The following is a 19,722-nucleotide window of genomic DNA, read 5'->3' as shown; positions in this document are numbered from 1 at the left end:
ATTTTTTTGAGATATGTTTTTGTGTTTTTGGTTGCAGCCACTCCCCCCCAGCAACAAATAGCCGCCTACTATTTTGAAGTACCTGACCCGGAAGTAGTAGTTCATGGTGTGAGCTAGTGGCAACATCTTCATGTCCTACGTTAGTTTTCGTACTCGTCCTAGCTAGTGAAGTCGCTGGTTGTATTTGTGAAGGACTTTTACTATCAGGTGAGTAACTTCCCACCTGTCCTGCCCCGCTGGAGCCCTAAGCTTTGGGCCAGGGCTTCAGAAGGTACTGTAGTAACTGTTGTTGTTGCTAGCTTAATGTTAGCTTGTTGCCCCGTCCAGCCAAGGTCCCTCTGGCTGTCCTACACATGTTCTGGTAATTTAGGGCTTGGTCAGCACGAAGTTAGTTAGCGTAGTCAGTTATTAACGAAGCTGAAGTTAGCTGCTTCTTCATAGCAATTCATGCTTGGTAGTATAATGCGTAATATGTAAACTTCACAACTACATTTTGTTGCAATGATAAAGCTAGCTGTCTAGTTAGCATCACGATATAGACACCAAACCACACAGGGAGATATGCGACATGGTACTGCACAAACTTTCTAAACTCTCATCATTTCTCCCCGAAGTGTTGACGCTGACCTGAGGCTGCTGTGGAGAGATGGTGGGCTATGACCCTGGGGTTCAGGGCGCGGCTCTGTCCCCAGAGGAGGCCGCCCTGGCTGGGTCATGTGCGGGGATGGTCACCCGAGCCCTCATCAGCCCCCTCGATGTCATTAAGATTAGGTTTCAGGTAATAATCTGTCACCATACTTGGTGTGTTCACAGATCGATGCAGTGGTTGGGAGTCGGCAACAGGATTCACTATAGATATACTCTATATATACTCTATATACAGATATGGAAACTAGAAACACATATCAACCAACACTAATTATTTACATTGAATGCCAAACATTAACATATAACATTATACATCACATTTACCATCAGTTGTCAATCTCGTCTCTATACTCTCTGCCTAAAACGTCACATCTCAGCAACTCAGCTGTCACTGAACATCCTGATTGTTGAGTGGAAACAAACAGGCCAGTAATGCTGTCTGTGAGTGGCATTGCACTCATGTTCACTATACAGTATATCGTTTATGTAGTGTTGGACAATTTTACTGTGACTTGTGTCACAAAGGCACCGCTCTGAAACCCTCAGCCACACTGAGCATGCCCAGTCCAGGATGGGTCGCATTACACAAGTAGGCCTATGTCAGTGATAACACTCCACTGTAACACTAGTATTCTTTGCAGGGGTCACAACTGTCCAGCATGCTTCTATCCTGTCTGTCAAAATGTTGATATGAGTATGTTGTTGTTTTTTGTTTTTTTTCCCCACAGTTGCAGATAGAGCGTGTATCATCACAAAGGCCGGAGGGAAAGTACTGGGGATTATTTCAAGCATCACGCTGCATCCTGACGGAGGAGGGCCTGTCTGCCTTCTGGAAGGGCCACACCCCTGCACAGCTCCTGTCCGTCTGCTTCGGGGCAGTCCAGGTATGGCTTCTGTGTAATGTATGCTTATTATAAGATTGAGTGTTTTTCTTTATTCTGCTTTAATGGAACCATCTGTCCTGAAATTCACCAGCATCCTTTAGTCTAGCTCTCGCCTTGTCAATGACTATCACATGATGAACTATAATCATGAGGTTCACTTTTTTGTTTCACCACAGTCGTCTTTATTCATAGCTGTACTGGCTGCATTTGTGGCTATGCCTAATTGGGTATGTGTGCCTTGCAGTTTGCCAGTTTTGAGTGTTTGACCGAGGTGGTCCACAAGACGTCGCAGTACGACAGCCAGACGGCAGGGGTGCACTTTGTGTGCGGGGGTTTGGCCGCCTGCTCTGCTACAGTGGCCTGCCAGCCTCTGGACACGCTACGGACACGCTTTGCAGCCCAGGGAGAACCCAAGGTGGGACAGGCCAAACCTAACACAGTTGTTACTAAGTTATCGTTTATCCAGTCAAATGTGCTTCTCTTTGTTGTGATCAATTTTTTAATTCAGATAAACACTGAAATAGAAGTTTATCCTGGTGCTAATCGTGCCTCATCCATCTCATCACCTCAGGTGTATCGGAACCTACGGCATGCTGTGTCTACAATGTACCGCACAGACGGAGTGCTGACGTTTTACCGTGGCCTGGCTCCTACACTGGTGGCAGTCTTTCCCTATGCTGGGCTGCAGTTCTTTTTCTACAATGTCTTTAAAAAGCTCTTGGGTCCATCGCCCAAGGGTAGCAACTCTGGAGGTCAGTGGAGATCAAACAGACGCCCGTGGCTGTTATTACACTGTGTGACATTGTTTACACACACACACACAGCATTCAGAGTTTGAAGTCTTGTGACTTTTTATGTCCCCTATCCAAGGTAACCTGAGAAGCCTGGTGTGTGGCAGCGGAGCTGGAGTGATCAGCAAAACAATCACATACCCCTTTGACCTCTTCAAGAAGAGACTGCAGGTGGGGGGCTTTGAGGAAGCCAGAGCTCACTTTGGACAGGTGAGCTTGCCTGCAGTGCGTCTCACATCCTTGGAATACGTATCTGGGATCTGATGTGCAGTTGTCATGTATTATCTCCCTCTGTTTCTCACATGCAGGTGCGGAGTTATAGAGGCTTGGTGGACTGTGTGGTACAAATAGCCAAAGAGGAGGGCGTCCAAGGCTTCTTCAAAGGCCTCTCCCCCAGCCTTTTGAAGGCTGCGCTGTCAACAGGCTTCACCTTCTTTTGGTATGAGTTATTCCTCAATGCCATGCATAACCTCAAGGAGAGCCAGTGAGCAAATGGACTTACCAAGGACTTGGAGAAATGATGACAGCAGTCAGTGATGGGGGGGAAGAAGCGAACACAGATGGTACAGTGACACGCACAAAGGAAACGTACACATGCTGTGTTCTCTGCTTGCACTTGGGTCAACATCACTATAAGACTTGGACAAATTTTTATCAGCTGTGTTTGGTGCTTTGTATTTGTGTTTACATATAAGGAGAAAATCATAACCTCATCATGTTTGTGGTGTCTGTCACTACACCTTGTGTTGTACAAGCATCAAAAGTCAAATGTATTTTTTTATTTATTTAACATTTTACTCTGGGGTTTTTTAGGATTATAGCTGGTTGCTTTTAAACGTTAAATGCCATAATATATTATGTACCACAACTTCACATTTAACCATATATGTTTTAAGCCTACACTTTTGTTTAGTCATAACTAAACAAATCAGAACTGCCAAAGTTGATGCACTTTGTTGGTCTTTTTGTGAAAATGATAGGTCATAATCAACCCATTGTTTCAGGTTAAATGTTGTGTTAATGCAAAAAATAGTGGAAACCTGTAGAACCATCTAGGATTTAATTTGAGGGAGTGATGATGACGATTTGCTTTTTTTGACATTTGTTCATTAAGTTGTGGGAGAACTGTGCAGGATAATGTGCTTTGGGGTTATGTTGTGGCTATTGTGCATAATCTGAACACTTACTGCAAGTGTAATACTTATTCTATGTATGTCTTTGGATGGACAAATGATTGCATTTGGTAATGTGTTCCACTGAATAGGCCAATACACTGCTACCTAAGAGTTTGGAGCAAGTTTAAAACTCATGCTAGGTTAAACTCTTATAGTGGCAGTGTAGTTGTGCCTATATGTGTACTACGAAGACTGTAAAAGACATTCAGGTCATTATTTTTAAAATAAAGTTTTTATGATGAGACTCATCCACTGTGTCCACTTTACTAGAGATCATAACGACGCATGCGCATGAATCAGGAACTTGCCAGCGGCAGCGGATGGACGTGGGTACGTGAAGCTAAGATGTGAAAAAGTAAATAGCTAAATTATCACACAGTAGCTTTGAAGTGTAAGTAATAATAAGTGGGGTTTTTTTAATCTATATTTTTTCTCCCTTAAGTCGATATAAGTTTTCGCAAATTGCCGCCAAGACTCAACCTTTTCCTCAAGTGGGCGTAATGTTTTGATAAAACTTGCTAGCTTACGGCTAACGTCACCTAGCTAATGTAGTTAGCGGTCAACAAACAGAAACAGCACTTTTTCTGTTTTCTGCACTGATACACACACTAGATAAGTAACATTAGTTATGAGTGTCATGACAGTGAGCAAGCGAATTATGTGCAAAAGCAAATACGCATTTAAGGGTAGCAATGCTCGTTAAGTGTTTAACACAGTTAAGTAACTTAGCTAACCCGGACGTTGCATCGGACAGTGTACAGGCTATCTCGAATTTAGCGTTAACGTGATGGTTTATAATGGGATCAGTGATTTTTCTGTTTCAATAGCAAAGATGTGTCAGATGGTAACCTGTCAAGACACTCTACACTGTTACTTAGCCCACTTCAAATGTTTCTTTCAAATCAAATGGGGTAAAAAAAAACTACTATTGAGGTCACATTATTAGTACAATAGTACCCCTGGTTAAATTTACCCTGTGGAATGAAAATGTAAATGCTTGGCGATCAGCTGAAGAAAAATCGTTCATTTAAGGTACTGGGTGAACCTTTAGTTGACCCGAGTTTGCTGGCTTAATCCCTCGTATCCCCCAGTGAAAGAGCTGTGATGAGCAGCCAGTTTGATGACAGTACAGGATTTTGTGGTTTTTGTTCTCAGACAAATTGTTCTGTGCTGTGGTCCCTGTCTATAATGTATTTGTGCCCAGGCGTGGTACAGAAGCTTTCTCTGTCTGCATCAAAAGCATTCATCTTGTGTGAAAAGCCTGCTACGTTTTGAGTAGAAAGCATGTTTGTTACTCTAAAATGCACTAACACAAGTATTTTATCTGTTATTCACAGTGTGACATCTCTCAGGAGTAACGTGGGTGCTACAATCTATCTACGATGGAAAACTCCTCTAAAGAAGACTACAGGATCCAGTCGTTTGACATGGAGACCCAGAATTTGCTGAAAACAGCCCTTAAAGGTTTATTACTATATTATCAAGGCATAGGAATACCGGTATAATGTTAATGTTGTAAGGACGTTTCAATGGCATGCTTTGGTGTTTTTGTTGAAAGACAAATTTAAATAATAAATGACCACTCAACATGCTTTGTGTGAATGATGAACCTCTGAAACAATTTTTTTTTTTTTCTCAATGTGTGATTTTCCTTTCAGATCCTAGTTCAGTGAACCTGGATAAGGTCTCTAACATCATCGTGGACCAGTCTCTGAAGGACCAGGTGTTTAGTAAAGAGGCCGGACGCATCTGCTACACCATTGTGCAGGTCCTTACTGTTACCAACGCCCTGATTGGCTGGTTGTCTATCAAAGCATGACAGCATTTGATGTTTTTGTCCCTATTAGTTTGTTTAAGCAGCGCACTGAGTAAAACTCTGAGCACCATTGAGGCAGAGGGATTAAAGAAACTAGAACAAGAGTTTAACTGCTGATTAAGTCACTTTAACCCATTATCCCCTTATCTCATCAATGCCCAGTTGGTAGTTTAAACACTAGCAACAGGAGGTTCCAAAGTGAACTTGCCCTAAAACCACTATCATTCTTGACCTCTTGTCCGTAGTTTACCCTCTATCTGACCTGTTTTTCTCTTGGTCATCTCATACAGGCCGAGGCCAAGCAGACCAACGGAAACGTGTTCAGGAGGAATCTGTTGAACCGGCTGCAGCAGGAGTTCAAGGACCGGGAGGAGACGAGGCTGCGCTCACTGCAGGAGTGGGTGTGCTTCGTCACCTTCATCTGCAATATCTTTGACTACCTCAAAGTAAGAGCCAGAACCTGTTTGAGTAATAACATATGTACAGTTTTCTGCATATTTTCTTAAAGATCTTACTGTTCGCATACGAATTGATGAGTTGAAATTATACAGGGGTGAGCTACTGGAGTGTACATTTTTAAAAAGTGAACTTGTGTTCAAACTGAACCTTTTCACCCTCACAACCCAGGAATATTGCAGTATGTTGATCTGGGTCCATCCTGTGTAGAAGGTAATTCAAACTAAGCCTTGTACACAGTACTGTCCCATGTCACCAACATCCACACCAGATCTGGGACAGATCGTATCACATATCACTTCTCTATGCAGTGTCACCTGATAACACACTAGCCATTGTTCCACAAATGTGCAAAATGTATTTTATTTACGCAATCCCCCAAGAAAGCTTCTACACATCTATTAACACTGTAAACACCACCACCACTTGTACAGCGTGCAGTTTATGTCATACTTACATGCCAGGAGAACAAGCCCAGGAGGTGGGGCCCCACAACGCTTTCACATTAAGTGTAGTTTCACCCGATATTTACCGGTGTCGTTTTGCGGGGTCAGCTTACCCCGGTCGAGCTTTTCATGCTGACGGTCGGGTATTTCCCAGGTCACTAGTGTGAAAGGGACATTATAGTCTGCTTGGAGAAAATTCAAGTCCACTTGGCTTTGATATGGTCAACTGCTGTAAGCTCAGTCTCCCTGTATTTGTTGACCTTTAGGTGAACAACATGCCCATGGTGGCCCTGGTGCATCCTGTGTACGACTGTCTGCTGAGGCTGGCCCAGCCGGACGCTCTAATGAATGAGGAGGAGGTGAGGTGGAGGATAGTTATCAGTTTTTTTGTTTTGTTCTATTTTGTTTGCCGAGATTTGTAAATGCATTTAAAATAAACTTTTTCTCCTCGGCTTTTACTTCTTTACCCAGCACTTTGCTATCACACAAAACAATTGGGACACAGGAATATTTGTTACATGTATTGTCAGCGCACCTTGGCTCTGATCCTTGCACTAGTTACTAGGGTTTGCCGATATATTGGGCCGACATTGCCGTATTATTAAAAATTGGATATTGGCCAGTCAGTGTCAGCCACCTCTGATATGATGCAGTCTGTTTGATTAATTATTGGATAATTGATCAATACTACACTGGCTGTCTGTGGGAAGCCCTTGATATAGATTCTAATGCAACATCTTGACAGGATTCCACAGTATGCATGAACATGGTTAAGAATATTCCAGGGGCTTTTCCAACCTATCAAGAATACAAATCTGGAGAACACTGTATACTAGAATTTCTTTTGCATTTTTTGGCACAAAAATTGTCAGATTTAAAGATATTGAGTGTCGGCACAAAATATTGGCTATTGGCAGCTTCAACACAAAAATATCAGTATCAGAGTTCATAAACCTATATCGGTTTAACCCTGCTACCTTACAATTGGTTGGTTGTTATGTTGGTGATAATAGTGATCTAGGAATTTTAAGCTAATTCTACTATTGTCTCATTGTAAGTCAGACTGGATAAGAGTGTCAGCTAAATGTGTAAAATGTAAAATATAATGCAATCCTAGCAAGCCACAGAAGCCATACTTTGTACAGTTACAACCCCAGTCTTTTTTTTTTTTTTTTACCAGGCTCTTGATTTTTAGATAACTCTAAAACTCCCTGTATCCTCCACGTTCCTCCCCAGGTGGACTGCCTGGTGCTGCAGCTGCACCGCATCGGGGATCAGCTGGAGAAGGTGAACAACCAGCGGATGGACGAGCTCTTCTTCCTGCTGCGGGACGGCTTCCTGCTGCAGGACGGCCTGAGCTCCATGGCCCGTCTGCTGCTGCTGGAGATGCTGGAGTTCAGGGCCGGAGGCTGGCTGCTCAGTAGCACCGCCCACAGGTACTACTACAGCGAACTGGCTGACTAGGACGGTTCCAAGGACAAGGATGCTGAGTGGCTGCTTGTGACAACCTGGCACCTTGGACACGTTCTTATAGGAAGTGACAGGACAAGGAAGGACAAGGAAGTGTTTTGGAAAGCCAAGTGAAGATGGCAGTTTAGAAACTGTAAAAAAAACAGACCCTCATTTTTGCTGGATTGTTCCTATGTTTCAAAAGAATAGCGCATGGTGTCGTGGATGTGGAGTGTGCAATGGTAAATACTTGGTTAAACAATAGGTTTAGTTAACGAGGTTTAGCCACATTCAGGTACACTGTGTTTAAAATGAGTTGGCTTTAAAGGTTTGATTACAGCTCCAGAAATTGCAGTTCTTTTTATGGTCAAATAGTATTTTCTATCTTGTTGGCATTCCAGTTTTAAGAAAACATTTCAAAGTTGTACATTCCAAATTATAATTTTTTTAATGAATCCAAAGTAGTTTGAACAGACATTCCAGTCAGGTGCAAGCTGATTTGGCCATTGCTTTACTTTTTATTCAGTGTTGTGACAGACCTTTTTAGTCATTCGAATGGAAACCGTTAATACTTTAATTATTTAGTTAGTATATATTTTTGACAGAGAATTTCAGGTTTACAAAAGGTTTGAATTTCTTTGGCAGTTCAGAGGTGTTTTCTGTCTAGTTTGTCCTGTAGGATTCCTATATTGATGTTACATTACCACTTCTTTTGTGTGGTAGGTTTCAATTGTCAAAGCATTCTTGCTTAAATCAGGGATTATTTTGTTACAGAATACGATGTGCCCAACTTCAAACTAAAGACTTTTAGAGAAAAAGGACCAGAATTCGTTACGGATCACATTTAAACCATTTTTCAGTGCATCTAGATTTTCACAATGTTTTGTTTGTTAAAACGTAACCTCAATTAGCAGTACAATTACAATGAGATAAAGCCAGATGTTGATTTGTTAATTGCAGTACATCAGGGTTCACAATTTCTTTTTGTAATACAAGTTGTGCCAATATGACATATACAGCATCATATCCAATACAGGTGAATTTTGACAAAGTCCAAACATATTTTTGTAATTACGGTGCTATAGGAATAGGGAGTTTGCTTTATCAATCATTTTTCCCTCCCTTTGCTTATGGGTTAATCGTACATTGCCATGGTGTCATTTAATAAGCAGAGAATAGGCTCAGTAGATTGTATGTATTTGTTTTCATTCCTTGTCTAGTTGAGCTCTTGTTGAATTCAATTCCTTGATCGTTCCGGCTCCACCAGCACTAGCAATACTATGTAGCTTACTCTGTTTTAGTTAGAGGCGTGTTACTTTTGTCGGCTGTGCTCAGTGACGGCTTCATTGTCTCCAAACCAAAGCTGTGCCTTGGAATCAGACGGACACAAGCATAGGATAACTAAGTCCATTTAGGTCTAGGACCTTTAAGAAGTACCCATGGGCTGGGCAGATGTAACTTAATATATGTGATTAAGTAAATCTTAATTCTATTCCAAAACTTGCTCGCACAGCTGCTGGACAAATCAGTCACTGATCAATACAATCCAGAGGAATAATCCAATGTGTAAATGAGAGAAAGATAATTAATTTCAAATTTTCAAAACAAAGGTCTCAAAAGCTACTAAAACATGTTAGCTGTGGGAAACCCCAGACATGGTCAGTATGTAGGACATTTAGTATGCTGTCTCCTAAAGTCCTTTAGGCTTAAGCTCTCCTAGGACCATGTTTGAGGATTTATGTATAAGCATAGCTATTTGTCAGCATGTTCAGACCAAGTATTCAAATACACATGAAAGCAAAGTTTGTTTAATGATGTATTAAACTGATCAAAGAGTTAAATCAGCTCAGTGACTTACATGACTTTGCTTATCAAGGAATTACCAAATTTGAATGCTGGAGACACAAATGGTGGATTTCTCTGTCATGACAGGGCATAGAACTGACTGTAATATATTTATAATGTTTATTTGTTACAATGTTAGAGCATTTTTACTTTACTTAATACCATTTTTTCTATGGTTGGGTTGTACATTGAATGCAAAAAGATTTGTTCTAATAAATCTTGCAGTTTTTGCTTAATTCAGTTGAAGTTTATTGTGATTGTGTGTCAGTTAATATGTTTAAGCACTGTGCCATTCACTCACAACTGTTTATTGAACACAATACAGTTCTTCAATACAAAAAGAGACTTATAGAGTTAATCATGTTCAGTTCACCAACTTTATATTCCACTATTGTCCTACAGAAACTTTTGCAGCATTGTCCTTTTTGTTCACTATTTACAATCGGGCCACAACGTATTGTTGAATCTTCCATGATTTTGTGGCCAACACATTTTCTTCCACCACAGAAGAATCCACCGTCCTCTCACTGTCTGGAGAAGCATTTGAAGTGACCGCTTCTTTCCCCCCGCCTTAAGTCCTGTGGGTTTTCTTTTCCACTTCTCACACAAGAGTTGAAGAGGACTACCACCAGCGGTAGTGGGCGTAGGCTCTGTTGGCTTCGGCCATCTTGTGCAGCTCGTACTTCTTCTTGATGACGTTGCCCTCCTTCACAGAGGCTGCCAGGAGTTCCTGGGAAAGTTTTTCGTACATGTGTGTGCGTCTGTGTTTGTTGTCCCGGCACTCTGTGATCATCCATTTCATCGCCAAGAAGCGCCGCCGGTTGTCGGTAAGAGGGACGGGCACCTAGGTAAGGTTGGAGACAAAATAGGAGAGGATTAGATTTTACTTTGTTGGTACCAGATTAGCCATCATTCCTATATACTGAAAAACAGTACCTGCATATTTAACTTGTGTATAAAAAAGAGCTTTCAGTAGTTTTATCCTTAATGGCGGTTTTAGGTGAAGCTTCAGTTTACCTCAAAGCTGTTTTATCTCTAACTTGCACCTGGCACTGACCTGGTAGTACTTTCCACCTTTCTGTATGCTGGCCAGCCCAATGACAGGCTTACAGTTCTCTATAGCCTGGTGAAAGATGGCATAGGGATTACACTCGATCTCCTCCTTCTTCCCCTCTGGAGCTTTATGGTATTTCTCCACCTGTTTCCTCTTGATGTTCTCCAATGTCTGGCAGTAGAGACAGAAATGGAGGTTATCAGCTTGTGATAATGTTATTAGACGAACAGCAAATATGTTTTGAGACCATAAACAGTGTTATTTAACATCTGTGTGTTTCTTGCCTGTGTCATGATCTCTTTGGCCAGAACCTTGTTTCCATCTGTCATAACCATGTTCATGAATTTACTGCAAAGCAAACAGAAGAATGATCACCGGACATTAAAACTCTTTCATGCACAGCTTTGAGTAAGATGCACTGGCCTGGGGTGGTTTACCTGAGGACGGGGTCGTAGAAGAGAGAGCTGGTCACCCCGTTGGACGCTGCCTTGACGGGTCTGAGCACCTTCAGCTCCTGCTGCTCCTTCTCCTCCGCGCTCAGCTCCGTCTCTGCTCTGCTGTAGGCCTCCTTCCGGACCTCTGGCTCCAGGTAGTACGGGTTGTACTTGCTCCATCTCACCAGGACCACTCTGACATGGAAGGATAAACGGCTTAGACCAGAGTTTCACATATTGAGTGTGTGTGTGTGTGTGTGTGTGTGTGTGTGTGTGTGTGTGTGTGTGTGTGTACACCGTTTGAAATGACTGCGGCGCTCCAATGCCAAATATCTAACAGTAACACCTGCCTGAATTAATCTAACTGACTGTTTTACAGTGCTGGCGATACACCCCGAGCATACATTTTTGTTTTTACTGTTAATGAAGCTACTTTTGGGGCTTTAATCGGCTGATATACAGCTCGCTATGTAACGTTAACCACGTTAGGTCCCGTTAGTGACCTGAAAAATAACTCCCGAGCAACCGTTAGTCTTTCGTGTTTATGTTATAACCCATAACACGGTAATGATAAATGGACAGTTAACACTAGTAGTTATTAGTTAACGTTAATGCCTTAAAATAATATTTACCTTGGCGTCCAAGGTTTTAATAATCCCGAGATGGAAGCAGCCATCTTGAAAATGTGTGTGAGTGTCACGAAGGACCCCAGGTTAGTACCTCTAGCGGATGCCTTCAGGAAAAGGGGGGGGGGGTCTTTATTGTGGAAAATTTTGCCTTACATGCGCCATCCCTTAATTGTAATACCAAAGACCAAATATGATGTATAAAAACTGCAATCGCTGTATGTTTTTTCTGGAAATAATCCGGGGCAATAACTCTTGATTCTCGCGAACACATCGGTGACATCACGCGATGTTTTTAGTGCTATGGCGTACCAGGAAGGGGAGTCGCTTGAATCTTGGCTCAGTGAGTGATTAATCCCGTTTTATCAATGAATTAATACGAGTAATTAGCACGACGCATTGCTCCAAATGTCAGGGCAGTAAACCGGTCTGTATGTGAGCTGCCAGTCTGTTGATAATCCTCCAGGCCCGCTGCCTGCGAGCTATTTCACAACTGGGATGTAGGTTGGCAGTCCAGTGTCATCATTATTAGCAGGGCTGGGTGGAGAGCTTTAAACAGTCTGGATCAGATTTAGTGTCACGGATTTTCCACTTTACACTCAGACTCGGTCGTGATTTTGAGACATGAAGCTGCACAGGCAGATGAGTTGGTTTCTGCACAAAGTAATTTATATCTTGCTGCTGCTGGACAGATTACAGATTTCTCTGGTTGATGAGTGGGTTGCATTGCCAATACAATGAATGAAAACTACATAATTAAATAGCAGAGAGAAGAATGGTAATAGGAGGAATAATAACATAGGGAGCCAGTTTAATAGTAGCATGCATTGTGCCTTCAGCTGGGCAATGCAGTGGATATTGCCATTCAAACACATCAGTTCTCCTGCAAAAATTGCTGGTTTAAGACATTTCTTTCTCCACCAGATAAAGCCACCCATCCGACAAACAGACAGGAGGACTGGGAGTACATCATAGGCTTCTGTGACCAGATCAACAAGGAATTGGAGGGGTATGTTTATGAAATATCAGCAAACCAAGCATTTTATCCACCATTTTCTGAAAATACAGGTTTATCATCTGACATGTCTTGCAGTCCCCAGATCGCGGTGAAACTGCTCGTCCACAAAATCCATTCGCCACAAGAATGGGAGGCGCTTCAGGCTCTAACAGTAAGAACCGCATCACTGATATGTCGACAGGCACTGTTTCCTTCAACCACTGAAGTGACCGTTCACGTTTGGGCTTAATCTTACATATCTGGGTTTCCATACAGGTGTTGGAGGCGTGTATGAAGAACTGCGGGAGAAGGTTTCATAATGAAATAGGAAAATACAGATTTTTGAACGAACTGATCAAAGTTGTGTCTCCAAAGGTGAGCTGACGCTGAATCTGTGTCTCCATACCGTTGTGTTACAAATTGTTCTGACTGTATGCTTATGCAGGGTATTCTGACTGTATGTCCCGTCCATTCTGTGTCTCCTCACCTCTTGCCTCCAGTACATGGGCGACAGCGTACCTGAGAAGGTGAAGATGAAGATCATAGAGATGCTGTACAGCTGGACGGTGGCTTTCCCTGGCGAGGCCAAGATCAGTGAAGCCTACCAGACTCTGAGGAGACAGGGTGGGTTGAGATACGGATGGAGGACAGCAATTTATCAATTAACTTCATGATGATTCATATGAAAATGGTTTTACGCATGTGGAAAGACGTCTACAGCTGCCTTTCATTATTTTTTTTTATCAATCCAATCATCCCTCTCTTCACCAGGTCTGGTGACTAGTGATCCAGAGTTGCCGCTGGACAAGACTCTGATTCCCTCTCCTCCTACACGCCCCAAAAACCCCGTGTTTGAGAATGAGGACATGGGCAAGGTGAGGCATAGAAGGAAAACAAAGTCTGCCGCAACCTTTAAATGTGTAGCAACCTGAACAAACTGAAATAATATTCAGTCAAATAAGAAAAGGAAACATCCTTCTAAACCACCGTGTTTGGCTGTTGTATCTTGATGAAAATGAAGGCCATCATCATCAGTCAAAACCTATTGGATTCAACAGAATAATTGTTTACCTTTCTGACTTCTTGTTGTTCTGGGTGAAACATAGACTGCCCGGTTATTAGTGAAAGAAGCGTTTCTAGTATCACAGATGCAAAATGACCGAGGTGTGTCTGGGTTTGTTTGTGTTTCTGTGTATTTGCATTGCCGTGTGTGTGTGTGTGTGCGTGCGTGTGTGTGTGTGTGTGTACAGCTGCTTGCCGAGCTTCTTCGGAGTAAAAACCCAGAGGACCTACAGGAAGCCAACAGGTTGATCAAGAACATGGTGAAAGAGGTGAGAGATGCCAACGCTCTGTGAACGTGTAGAGGCAGGGCTCGTGTAGCGATGAAGAATATTGAACACAGTCATCATGGATATTGTAACTTCTTTACAACGTTGGGGCAGCAGGATGGGTTAGTGAGTAGGGAGACTGTCCTTCAACTGGAGGAACCGGGTTAACTTATTCCATTGTTGGACTTGCTTTTAAATTTCTCTGGATGAGAGTGCCTGTCAAAGTAATATAAATGGAATGTGTTTTGTTGTTTTTGTCAGGATGACGCTCGGGTGCAGAAGGTGACAAAGCGCATACACACCCTGGAGGAGGTGAACATCAACGTCAAGCTGCTGACCGAGATGCTGTCCCACTACGATAAGGACAACTCCACTGACTCAGACAGGGAGATCATCAAGGTGGCCTTCTGCACACACGCGCACACACACACACACACACACACACACACACACACACACACAAATGATAAGATAAACTATTATTGATTCTCCAAGGCAGAAACTTGGATAGGCGCCTCACGCAAAAAACAAGGAACAATAAATTCCCAGGCTATAAACAGATTGGAGGAACATCACACCTTGCCAACCTCAGAGACAACAATACATCATCAGTCCAACTGCCTCTGCACAACAACACCCGATCATAATATATTATCTGTTTATGTACATCAGCGCAACAATAAACCTTTGTAAATAATGCAAGTGGCATCATCATATTGTGTAGTCTCATCATTAAAGGAGCTGACAGCTACTGGTGCTAAAGACCTCTTAAACCGTTCTGAGGATCTCCTCAAAACTCAAAGGCACTTGGAGAACACAAACCTCTGCCAACGCTGAACAATTCTCCACCATACTGTTAGATAGATTCCCCCTGTTGGTCCAAATGAAATTCTGGTTCTGGGTATGTACACTTTTTCAAACAGTTAAAGATGCTTAATGCAGCTTTACAAATCATTTCACTGTTCCTGTTTCTATAGGTGTAGGTCTAATTATCAGCCTACTCTACCCATCAGCATATACGGCTTAAACATTTGAAGTACACACACAAACACACAGTTAGGTAGTTATCTGTACTGACATACCAATGACACTGACACACGCCAGTTTGTGTCATAAGTGTGTTTTGTTTTGCGTTTCTTCTCAGGAGCTGTATGAGCGGTGCGACAAGTTGAGGCGCTCTGCTTTCAAAATGGCCACCGAGACAGAGGACAACGACACCAGTTTGGGTGAGAGCAATGAGTTTCTCTTTCATTTCTGGAAATGTCCTCTCTTCAAGTTTTGAATCTTTCACTGGGTATAATCTATAACCCCTGACCTTTGACCCCTCAGGTGATATCCTGCAGGCCAGCGATGACCTCTCCAGAGTCATCAACTCCTATAAGAAGATTGTTGAGGGGCAACCGATCAACGGTGACAGTGAAGAGTCTAGATCTACAGCTGGGCATGGTGAGGGTGGTGAGACACACACACACACACACACACACACACACACACATATATACACACATTGACACCGCATGTTTACATACAGATGAACCAGATTGTTCTACGCTCCAGATAATTAGTCTTCCTCTCTCTCTCCTCTCTGTAAAAACACGACAACAGAGACAACCGAGACGCTGATTAACTTAGCTGGCATCGACCTCCCGAGCCCCCCTCAACCCGCCGCCCCTCCCGTCCTCTCCTGCGATCCCATCTCGACCAATCCCATGGCTTTCCCCATCCCGGTCCTGCCTCCTCCTCCGAAGCGACTGGGCGGCTCCCACGGCAGCCAGAGCAGCAGCCCCAGCCACCCAGCCGGCGACAAGGCCTCCACCGCTCTCTCCCTCCTCGACGACGAGCTGCTGTCCCTCGGTAGAGCCTCACCGCAGCGTGTTATTGAGCTCATGCAGGTGTTTCCGTGACGTGCTTTGTGACAATGTTCGCACTGCCTTCTTTCAGGACTGAATGACCCCGTTCCTTCCCTGAGCAGCCAGTCGAAACCCAAGCTGAATGAGCTGTCCAATCAGTGGAGCTCCATGCAGGTATTGCCTCTAACTAAGAGTCTGAGAGAAGTGACATCTGAAACAGTTGTGTGAGAAACTTTTGATAAACAACACATAGATTCTTCGTAGGGATGGGACAACATATCGAAATTCAATATATCGCAATGTAAAAATGTGACAATACGTATCGCAGGGCAGAAAAAGCAATATTATCTACATTTTATTCTTATGGGATGTTATGCCTTATCTTACGACGACTTCTCCTCCCCAGGCCCCAGAACCAGGTGTGGACTTGCTTGGTAGTGTAGCTTGTTCAGGTCCAGTGTTGCCCCTGGCTGCACCTGCACCTGCACCCGCCACACACAGTCTGCAGGACCTGCAGGACCTGGCCTTGATGGGCTTTGGAGATCACAAGAGGTACATGGTCGTATATTCTAATATATATTGGCGAAGCAGAACCTTGTATATCCTAACTCTGTGCTGTTGAATTTTATATTGAGTACTGGTAGTTGTCCAATAATAGCAAACAGTTCCTCGTCTACAAATATCCCAATTTGTAGACTATTTGTTTAGGAAGTCTGAGGTTATATTGTGCTTTGAGACTCTTATTTGGTTAAATTGGCTCATCCTTGAAAACAGTGCTTCAGGGACTCATTGCAGAATGTTACATGTGATTTTCAGTCTGCCCAGCCAGATGTCTACTGGGAGCACATTTGGGATGCTGGTGGGACAGAGCGTTCCCCCCTCAGCCTCTCTCCTCCAGGCCGCTGCCCCCGGCTCCCCTGCCGTGTCCCATGTCAAGGCCCAGAGCATAGGCTCGGCCCCAGGCAGCCCGCTGTTCCGCTCCCTGTCGCCCTGCCACCCTCCTCTGCAGGGCAGCCCCGCCCGAGGACCAGACGTCTCCCTGGGCAACGTGCACGTTCCTCTGGAGGCCATCAGACCGAGTGAGGGAGGGAGAGAGAGAGGAAGGGAGGAGGGAGGAGGGAGGGATGGAAATACAGGGGGGGAGGGAGATTGAATTGGAATTTCAGAACGTTGAACTTAATTCAGTGAAATTCTGTGAAATTCCTTTTTTTTTTTTCTTACCACATATCTGAGATTACGTAGTGTTATACAGTATATTGTCAATACTGAATATCTTGAAATGTTACAGGTACCTTTCAGGTGGTATTTGATGCATAACATGTAATCAACATGCATACGTAATGATTTGTATTTGTATTTGATTTGTTTAACTGTCTTTTATTTGATTCATAATGCTTGATTTATAATGTTTAGCAATTCAAGAATTTCATGGAATTTAATGGAATCCATTTCTGTTTCCTGTCATTCCAGTTCTATTCCCTTAGAGCTGGCTGCAGTTCCAATTCCAATTGAATTGGAATTTACTATGCATTCTCAATTCAGTTCATGAATGGCCCCCACCCTGATAGGCAGGCTGGGGTGGATGGATGGTTTATGGATTGATGAATGGCTGGATGAATAGAGGGATGTAGATTGATAATGAATGGAAGACGGCAGCGCTACAGGAAGTCTGGGATGCATCCTGTGTAATAACAGCTGTCAGCAGTCCTGTCTACTTCAGTCTCTCATTGGACGGTCCACATCTTGCCAGTTCCTGATTGGCTGTGCCTCGTCTGTACCCCAGGTAAAGTCCTGCCTGTGACGGCCTATGACAAGGACGGGGTGCGCGTGCTGCTCAACTTCGCGTCCGACTGCCCCCCCAGCAGGCCTGATGTCCTGGTGATGGTGGTGTCCATGCTCAATACAGCGCCCCTGCCTGTTCACAGTGTGGTACTGCAAGCTGCTGTGCCCAAGGTACAGACATCCATGCTATCACACACACACATAATACACATAGTTACACACCGCTCTCCACTCAGCAGCCACAACCACAAGTTTACTGTCACTTCTACATCACCTGCAACATGTTTCAGCCTATAATTTACATTTGATCAAAACAGTAGTAACAGCGATATCTCTTCCCTACATCCTCCACCAGTCAATGAAGGTGAAGCTGCAGCCTCCATCAGGAACAGACCTGGCACCCTTTAACCCCATCCTACCTCCAGCCTCCATCACCCAGATCATGCTGCTGGCCAACCCAAGCAAGGTAGGAGTCTTCCAAACACACAGAAATACACAAATAGATGCTTACAGACCACTAGAAGAAGTCTGTGTCTGCGTCTTCACAGGAGAAGGTGCGCCTGCGCTACAAGCTGGCTTTCACACTAGGAGAGCGTCTGTGCAACGAGGTTGGAGAGGTAGACCAGTTCCCCCCTCCAGAGACATGGGGTCATCTATAGCAGGCTCCAGGCACGCTGCCGCACAACGGGGACAAACCAATTCCGACTCCATGAAGGGATGTGTGTGTATTCACACACATCCCAGAGAGAACAAGAAGAGGGAATGGTGGGGAAATTCTGCTGCAATGTTACAGTACAAACTTAATGCTACCTTTCAGCTCATCATTCCTTTTCTTTCTTTCTTTTTTCACAATTGTCATTATTGCCAGTAAGAAGCTTTCAGCAGACACTGGATTTTTTACTATACAGTGCTTGAATACTATACGGCACAGAAAGCTAACAAACTAAAGAAATACAGTGGTAAATAGACAGCAAAGTTGAGAAGAAAGAGTTCAGCGTCAGACTGACAAGAGGTAACGCAGCATAACAAAATATTTCAAACTAAAAGTTTTGCTGTAGATATTAGCAAAAAGCCTTCCAATAAAGACCTTTAAGAGACCAACAGTTGTGCTGTTTGGGGAAGGATCTACTGTAAACAAACTGGCACTTTTATTCATTCTTCTGGCCAAGCACTTACACAGCCTACAGAAAATATACCAAACTTGAATATATCCAGAGATACAGGAATGGAATTTTGTTGATTCGTACTATGAAGTTTAACTGGAAAATTGACCTGTGAAATGGAAAGTGCGGTTCATTGCTGCAGAAAGATAATTGACGATTTCATGTTTTTGCTAACTTATTGTATTAGTGCATGCATATCCAGTGATCATGTTTTTAGCCATCAGGACTTGTGACATAGTGAAGTATATTGTGTTTTACACTTATACTAGCTAATGTACCCACTGTTTCAGGTTGGTGGACCATCATACCATGTTGAATATTTTGCCAGCATGGCAAGGACCACCAACAGCACTTTAAATAATTTCCGTATTACTGGTATGCTATTGAGTTGTGATCACTAAGTTACACCATTACTGGTTTTATTTCCTGTGATTTGTTTTTATGGATCTATTGAAACTAAATGGAAAGTGACGTGGCCAGATTGTCAACATTTCAGTTCAACTATGTTTTCAGTCATAGTCGGCATGTATGTTTTGTTCTCTATTTAAGAATGTTTGTTACTTTTCTGCCATTGTCAGTATTGGATGTATGTCATATTTATTTTCAGTTTTAGTATTGCAGTGCATCACTGAACCTTGCAAGATCAAGACCTGCTGAAAAATCTCAATTCAAACTTGGTAGCTCAAAGGGGAAATCCGTGTCACCATGCCAACTACTTCCCAGTGTACAACAGTGGGATGGTGAAGGACTGTACCGTGTGTATATTTGCCTAAAACAAAGTCCACCACGCCCCTTCTCTGGTAGTCCTCGACTTGTCGTCACATGGGATGCACGTTAAGTGTGTTTAATGTACATAGATGTACTTATCGTCTGCTGTATGACAAGTTATGTGTCCATGTGATGTGTAGATCTGGAGAGAGTGTTAAGTTTGTACATACTGTATGATGTGCTATTTGTTTGCTGCATGAAGAAATAAAT

At 43.2% G+C, this 19,722-nt stretch overlaps 4 protein-coding genes across 6 annotated transcripts; 3 read left to right on the top strand and 1 right to left on the bottom strand.

The window, feature by feature from the left end:
• Positions 1-93: 93 nt before the first annotated feature.
• slc25a19 (solute carrier family 25 member 19) lies at positions 94-3,737 on the top strand. Its single transcript, XM_071534529.1, has 7 exons — positions 94-207; positions 615-778; positions 1,377-1,532; positions 1,777-1,947; positions 2,104-2,284; positions 2,403-2,533; positions 2,632-3,737. The coding sequence occupies exons 2-7, from the start codon at positions 647-649 to the stop codon at positions 2,809-2,811; spliced, it is 951 nt and encodes a 316-aa protein (XP_071390630.1). The 5' UTR covers positions 94-207; positions 615-646; the 3' UTR covers positions 2,812-3,737.
• A 62-nt stretch (positions 3,738-3,799) lies between these two features.
• mif4gdb (MIF4G domain containing b) lies at positions 3,800-8,522 on the top strand. The gene is made up of 6 exons (XM_071534526.1): positions 3,800-3,889; positions 4,836-4,962; positions 5,157-5,266; positions 5,605-5,760; positions 6,483-6,575; positions 7,453-8,522. The coding sequence occupies exons 2-6, from the start codon at positions 4,881-4,883 to the stop codon at positions 7,678-7,680; spliced, it is 669 nt and encodes a 222-aa protein (XP_071390627.1). The 5' UTR covers positions 3,800-3,889; positions 4,836-4,880; the 3' UTR covers positions 7,681-8,522.
• A 1,224-nt stretch (positions 8,523-9,746) lies between these two features.
• On the bottom strand, positions 9,747-11,680 carry mrps7 (mitochondrial ribosomal protein S7). Its single transcript, XM_071534528.1, has 5 exons — positions 11,631-11,680; positions 11,002-11,193; positions 10,849-10,912; positions 10,568-10,735; positions 9,747-10,354 (listed from the first exon to the last, which is right to left on the bottom strand). The coding sequence occupies exons 1-5, from the start codon at positions 11,672-11,674 to the stop codon at positions 10,133-10,135; spliced, it is 690 nt and encodes a 229-aa protein (XP_071390629.1). The 5' UTR covers positions 11,675-11,680; the 3' UTR covers positions 9,747-10,132.
• Positions 11,681-11,912: 232 nt separating this feature from the next.
• On the top strand, positions 11,913-19,705 carry gga3b (golgi associated, gamma adaptin ear containing, ARF binding protein 3b). Of its 3 annotated transcripts, XM_071534517.1 has the most exons (17): positions 11,913-11,967; positions 12,549-12,633; positions 12,718-12,793; positions 12,898-12,996; positions 13,122-13,245; positions 13,393-13,496; positions 13,872-13,952; positions 14,211-14,348; positions 15,094-15,175; positions 15,279-15,404; positions 15,555-15,803; positions 15,891-15,973; positions 16,206-16,351; positions 16,616-16,878; positions 17,583-17,752; positions 17,937-18,047; positions 18,130-18,371. In XM_071534517.1, the coding sequence occupies exons 1-17, from the start codon at positions 11,928-11,930 to the stop codon at positions 18,238-18,240; spliced, it is 2,088 nt and encodes a 695-aa protein (XP_071390618.1). In that variant the 5' UTR covers positions 11,913-11,927; the 3' UTR covers positions 18,241-18,371. The 3 variants fall into 3 exon arrangements, with proteins under 3 accessions (XP_071390618.1, XP_071390619.1, XP_071390617.1); XM_071534518.1 differs by lacking the exons at positions 11,913-11,967; positions 12,549-12,633; positions 12,718-12,793 and having other exon boundaries at positions 15,279-15,395; XM_071534516.1 differs by lacking the exons at positions 11,913-11,967; positions 12,549-12,633; positions 12,718-12,793 and having other exon boundaries at positions 15,279-15,395; positions 17,937-19,705.
• Positions 19,706-19,722: the final 17 nt, after the last annotated feature.

Source organism: Centroberyx affinis, unplaced genomic scaffold, assembly GCF_046629955.1.
Source record: "Centroberyx affinis isolate AG114_WGS23_722 - 3 ecotype Tasmania unplaced genomic scaffold, CSIRO-AGI_Caff_v1 ptg002567l_1, whole genome shotgun sequence".
Classification (NCBI taxonomy): domain Eukaryota; kingdom Metazoa; phylum Chordata; class Actinopteri; order Beryciformes; family Berycidae; genus Centroberyx; species Centroberyx affinis.
The sequence above is the reverse complement of the archived record's forward strand: the minus strand, read 5'-3'. Positions and strand labels throughout refer to the sequence as shown.

Excerpts from the sequence above, each read along its gene's own strand:
- mrps7 (XM_071534528.1), bottom strand. The coding sequence starts at position 11,674 with ATGGCTGCTTCCATCTCGGGATTATTAAAACCTTGGACGCCAAG. Across the intron at positions 10,913-11,001 it reads TTCTACGACCCCGTCCTCAG|TAAATTCATGAACATGGTTA; the intron begins GTAAACCACCCC and ends TTTGCTTTGCAG. Across the intron at positions 10,355-10,567 it reads AAGGTGGAAAGTACTACCAG|GTGCCCGTCCCTCTTACCGA; the intron begins GTCAGTGCCAGG and ends AACCTTACCTAG.
- gga3b (XM_071534516.1), top strand. The coding sequence starts at position 12,913 with ATGAAGAACTGCGGGAGAAGGTTTCATAATGAAATAGGAAAATACAGA. Across the intron at positions 13,246-13,392 it reads CCAGACTCTGAGGAGACAGG|GTCTGGTGACTAGTGATCCA; the intron begins GTGGGTTGAGAT and ends TCTCTTCACCAG. Across the intron at positions 16,879-17,582 it reads TCTGGAGGCCATCAGACCGA|GTAAAGTCCTGCCTGTGACG; the intron begins GTGAGGGAGGGA and ends TCTGTACCCCAG.
- slc25a19 (XM_071534529.1), top strand. The coding sequence starts at position 647 with ATGGTGGGCTATGACCCTGGGGTTCAGGGCGCGGCTCTGTCCCCAGAG. Across the intron at positions 779-1,376 it reads TCATTAAGATTAGGTTTCAG|TTGCAGATAGAGCGTGTATC; the intron begins GTAATAATCTGT and ends TTTTCCCCACAG. Across the intron at positions 1,948-2,103 it reads CAGCCCAGGGAGAACCCAAG|GTGTATCGGAACCTACGGCA; the intron begins GTGGGACAGGCC and ends TCATCACCTCAG.
- mif4gdb (XM_071534526.1), top strand. The coding sequence starts at position 4,881 with ATGGAAAACTCCTCTAAAGAAGACTACAGGATCCAGTCGTTTGACATG. Across the intron at positions 4,963-5,156 it reads GCTGAAAACAGCCCTTAAAG|ATCCTAGTTCAGTGAACCTG; the intron begins GTTTATTACTAT and ends TTTTCCTTTCAG. Across the intron at positions 5,761-6,482 it reads ATATCTTTGACTACCTCAAA|GTGAACAACATGCCCATGGT; the intron begins GTAAGAGCCAGA and ends GTTGACCTTTAG.